Source organism: Arachis ipaensis, chromosome B04 (genome assembly GCF_000816755.2).
Source record: "Arachis ipaensis cultivar K30076 chromosome B04, Araip1.1, whole genome shotgun sequence".
In the NCBI taxonomy this organism is placed as follows: Eukaryota; Viridiplantae; Streptophyta; class Magnoliopsida; order Fabales; family Fabaceae; genus Arachis; species Arachis ipaensis.
The window spans coordinates 114,254,834-114,259,625 of NC_029788.2; the positions used below are offsets into that span (position 1 = coordinate 114,254,834).

The 4,792-nt window shown below is 33.8% G+C and overlaps 1 protein-coding gene across 6 annotated transcripts; it reads right to left on the bottom strand.

Annotated features, from left to right (window-relative positions):
* LOC107639769 lies at positions 498 to 3,214 on the bottom strand. Of its 6 annotated transcripts, none has more exons than XM_021121653.1 (7): positions 3,144 to 3,214; positions 2,725 to 3,023; positions 2,359 to 2,462; positions 1,895 to 1,958; positions 1,679 to 1,784; positions 1,475 to 1,534; positions 498 to 1,302 (listed from the first exon to the last, which is right to left on the bottom strand). In XM_021121653.1, exons 2-6 carry the CDS (start codon positions 2,782 to 2,784, stop codon positions 1,479 to 1,481), a joined length of 390 nt encoding a protein of 129 aa, XP_020977312.1. In that variant the 5' UTR covers positions 2,785 to 3,023; positions 3,144 to 3,214; the 3' UTR covers positions 498 to 1,302; positions 1,475 to 1,478. The 6 variants fall into 6 exon arrangements, with proteins under 6 accessions (XP_020977312.1, XP_020977313.1, XP_020977310.1 ...); XM_021121654.1 differs by having other exon boundaries at positions 1,471 to 1,534; XM_021121651.1 differs by having other exon boundaries at positions 1,674 to 1,784.

The following is a 4,792-nucleotide window of genomic DNA, read 5'->3' on the forward strand; positions in this document are numbered from 1 at the left end:
AATCTCCACCTTCGATTGTAAAAAAAATATCGATACCCCTATATACAACCAAGGATACAAAAAAAAAATCTTCTATTAATCTTTCTCACACTACAAGATTTTATAACCCCCATCGAATGGTTTGTGGAGGTTCTTAAATTTGTGGAGATTTTTAAAAACCTCCACAATCTATTAGGGGGAGGGTGTTGTGTATGTTTAGGTGATATTGAACTTTTATGGCAGTTATTGCTCAATGTTTGTGGCGGTTTGAAACCCCCACAAAAAGACTTTCATTTTAAAAATAATAGCTATTCTGTGGAAGTTTCAAACCTATCAATATAATTTTTAAAAATTAATCTACATTATTATTACACTACTAATCATTTATTATTAAAAAAAATATTTAAGCAAGACATTAAAAATATAAAAAAAATTAAAATAAAAGAAATACTTTAAAACAAAATATAGTACACTACCATCATTTTTCAATCACATTAATTACAACTACAAAATATTAAAAATAACATGATAAAATACAGACTTATGTCCAAACTCTTGAACAATGAACATAACTATAGAATATAACTATAGAAGAGATTATAACTATAGAATATTACTCCATAAAGCTGCATGAGATGACATAACCATCAATAGACAAAAGAACATATCTTCAACCGCAAATAAAGTTAAGAAACTAGAAACACACTATACAAATACCACATGAGAGTCAAATTCCAGAGATAAAAGTCAAAATACTGCCTAAGTTTTTATTTCAGGGGTGTATAGTTCTTAAAATATAACTAATTACCAAAAGATACGCAGACAAATCGTTAGTTATTCAAGAAAGCTAAACACTACCGTGTTATTTGCTTGCAGTAGAGACTGTCGCTGTACATGCAAATCTTAAAGAATAGAAACCCCAAGATCTTCTATCTCAAACATTGTTCTTCTACTGTCCTCAATACATTTCTTTAATTTTGATTGAAAGAACTCTTGATGATTCTAAATTTCAAATATAGAAGTAATCAATTCATCATGACCTCTTATACTCCATACTCCAAGACTACCTATTCTAGTATAAAGTTTCTATATTCTGATTAGTTTTTTCTTAAGATGTTTCATCCTATTATATATGTGTATTCCTCCCCTGGCAGAAAATGACTTGCATTTCATAAGATAGAATATATATATATATAGCCGACACAAAGCACTTACAGGCCTGATCGCCAAGAAGTCCCTTTCAATTTGAGACTTTTGGTTAATTGTTTCCCAATAAACCGAGCTTTGATGAATCATCTCCAGCTCACTTTCATTCTAAAAAGTCTAAGATCAAAAGAAATACCATAGTTAATAATATAGTTTATAATAGCACAAGGTAATGAAATGTGTAAAAGAAAAATAAATCATAGTCATACACCATGTAACAAGAACAATTTTTACCATGTTAAAAAGATAAAGATCATTACTCAAAAACTAAAATGAAAAGAAAACCTGCCGTGTTATGCAGCTCCTCTTGCCATGGTAGACGGCAGATATAAGGATTCCACTGAGAGTCCTGCATACAGAGAGAGATATTTCAGACATACAAGCAAGCTTCTAGATTTTACCAAGAGCAAAACTCAAAAGTTTGCAAAAGTTCAACAATTCCCAAATTTCAGATGAAACCTTTTACAGGAACATGATAACAATGGTACCTGACCCAATTTCCCCTCAATTAGAAGAAGAACAGCAAGTTTTGCAACATTCGCAACTTCCTCACTGATCAGAGATTTGATCTTAGCAGGGATATTATCTGCTGTTATTTGCTACAAAACCAATTACAAATACTATGTTATCAAGAGTGACTTGTCATTGTGACATATAAAAAGCAAGCCATAACATATAGTTCGAGGAAAGATTAAGAGTGGATGCCTACCACTCTATAAGAAACCTTCAAAATACAATCTCCGGCTTTTATCGCCTTAGAAGCAAACAGAGACCTAGATGCAAGACACGAATTAATAGTTACTAAACCACCATTAATTAATATGATAATATATAATATAAACAGAGAGATGTTCCATCTTCATTATATCATTTTGTGTTATAACTTATGTGGAATATTAACCCATAAACTACGCCTAAATTCACAACCATCCTTACTATTCGATTTCACGAATGATGACAAAGGAAACAATAAGCATGCAGTTAAGAGCTAGAACCTGGTAGGTTTTCATTTCTTACATTACAACATCAATCTTTTTCCAACTAAAGTGGGAGGAAAGTATGAAGCCTTCTTTTTCCAACATATAGAACAATCAAAACCATTGCTACTACTAGCAGTCTAATATGAACAAAGAATTTAATGTTACGGTGTCATGAAAAGTCAATTGTACTCACTCTGACAAACAAGTATCAATTTGTGAACTGAGCCTATTCAAATATTCAGTAGGGCTACGTTTCATATCCTCTTCCAGTTGATGCAATTCCTGATTTGAAAGAAACTTCCCTAGCATTAGTAATTAGGAATGCACAAATAATATTGCTAGCTAGCTTATAATCATTCGCCTTAAATATCTCATACTAGCAATTAGAATTAATCAGGTTCATATATAGATCAAGGATACAGGCAATAATTAACTTCATTATGATGAAATTTTAAACAGCAGTAGCAGTTATATATATCTTTATGTTGGTAGATTGAATAAAATCAATCAATTAATTCAGTCAAATATGAGTCCCCTTTTTTTCAAGTGCTCTTAATACCTCCTTTGCAGCTTTATACTTCTCCCGGGCAATTTCTTCACATCGGACAGTAGCAAGCATAACCTACAAGTTGATCAAGCGATAAAGCTTTAACAGAGATTAGTCCTTGAGAAGAGTTGGACCAACAGCTCGCATAGCAGTTAAAAAACAATTCAAATAAAGCAAGCAGGGGATTTCAATTATCTTCAATTTAAACGTGTTGTAATGACTCTTTAATTTCTGGGAAGAGAGTCCCTATTTTAATGCTGCCAGTTTTTCATCTCGACATGGCATCCCCCCTCTCTTCCTTTCCCTTTTCCCTAGAAAATAAGATTTATTGACCGTTTATGATAAATTTATATATCTTATATTTCCTAATAAAATATTGGCTATCAAACAGGTGGAAGCAAGTAAAAATCTGACATGAAATGAGCACCTACTGCAGTTTTTAAAGTGATTCGTAAGTTGGTGTTCTTGTACCCAGCAGTGAATCTACCTCTGCTTGAGCCTTTCTCATTTTGTCCAGGTTCTGTAGTGAGTTCAATAATCAGTAAGATGGTATTGGCCAAAGAGAAAAATCTGAAGAGAAGCTACGATAACCAAAGATCCAGAATTGTCTTTCACTACTAGGCAATTATATCAACTTTGAGATTAACATGCTTGAGATAAAAGGAAAGTTACCCAAGTAAGAACTGCAGCTGTTGTCTCATGACCAGCAATAAGCATTGTTATTAAATCATCCCTCAACTGTCAAAGTGGAGAGAGAAGTAAGAAGTAAACAAAGCATACTATTAACCATGTAACTTTACTCTCAACTGTATAATATTATATATATTGATAATTGTTAATATATGCTCTTAATTAGTCAAAAAAGCTGGTTGCTGTGTACCTTTATATATAACATCATCTCACCTAACCTCCCCTTTTACCTTAAGCCAGGGATTCCTACAAATTTTCTGTCTTTGCAACTTTCCTTAATTAATGGTCAGTAACTTGCTTGCTTTTTTTTTTCATGAATTGCATTGCAGCATTAATGGCACACTAACTAAGAATCTAGATATATACTCAAAATGGTGCCATAAATGTTCGGTACAGGGTACTCTTCTTTTTTTGCTGATGATTCAACACTACTGCTTCACATAGCTGCAACAATCACATACACATTTTGTAACCTCAATTTGGTAAAACACTTTTTTTTAGAAAGTCATACACAACTATATTATTACTAAAACAAAAAAGAGATAGTTGTATCATCACACTATCACCATTAAAGCAAAACATAAACAAACAAAATCACTAGTAACAAAAATGTGTGTATTTATTATGTATATAAATGATGATGCATGCCTTTTGTTGCTGTCTCTTGAGTCTTGCATTCTCTTCCAGCAAATGATCCACTTTAAACTGTAATTCCCTTGTATATGCCTGAAATAATACACAGCAAAACCAAAAAAAAATGAAGACTTGAAGCAAAAAACAAAAGAAAAAATTGTACCTCATGAAAGCTTTGTGAAGTTACTCATCTGCAACAGAACAAAAACAATCAAAGATGATATGACTACAACTTCCATCAAAGCTTTTTTATTTTTTATACAATGATATATTAAAGATCCTAGTTCAGTTCATGGAAACCTTTACAAAGTAGGAACAAATCCTCACCTCAATGACTGGGAACGACATGAGAATTAGTTCCACAAGATTTGATAGCTTCGATCGCACTATCGCAGCTTCAATCGAAGCTTCCAAAGTCTTTCGCTCGCTCGCCTTACAGATCTACTCAGCTAGCGCCACCGGGTCCGCGCCCAAACCGCTCTCTGAGTGCTTCAAGCTGCTGGAGCAAAAGCAGAATCAGCGGCAGCAACCGCCGTGAAAGACGACGCAGAAGCGGAAGATCTAAAGTATTACTATTCCGAGAGGCGAGAGCTACACGAATTGAGAAGCTCCACGATTACCTCGTCCTCATAACTCCACCGGCGACGCTTTGATGGAGGAGACATGGCGGCAACGGCGGCGAGGAGATGAATGGCAGTGGCTAGAATCGATATTTTAGGGTCCAGACTTTCGTTCTCTCTCTCTCTTAGAACTCTTC

Coding starts and splice junctions, on each gene's coding strand:
- LOC107639769 (XM_021121649.1), bottom strand. CDS start 2,784: ATGCTTGCTACTGTCCGATGTGAAGAAATTGCCCGGGAGAAGTATAAA. Junction 1,785..1,894: donor TGAAGGTTTCTTATAGAGTG/GTAGGCATCCAC, acceptor TTGGTTTTGTAG/CAAATAACAGCAGATAATAT. Junction 1,535..1,673: donor TTGAGGGGAAATTGGGTCAG/GTACCATTGTTA, acceptor CTCTGTATGCAG/GACTCTCAGTGGAATCCTTA.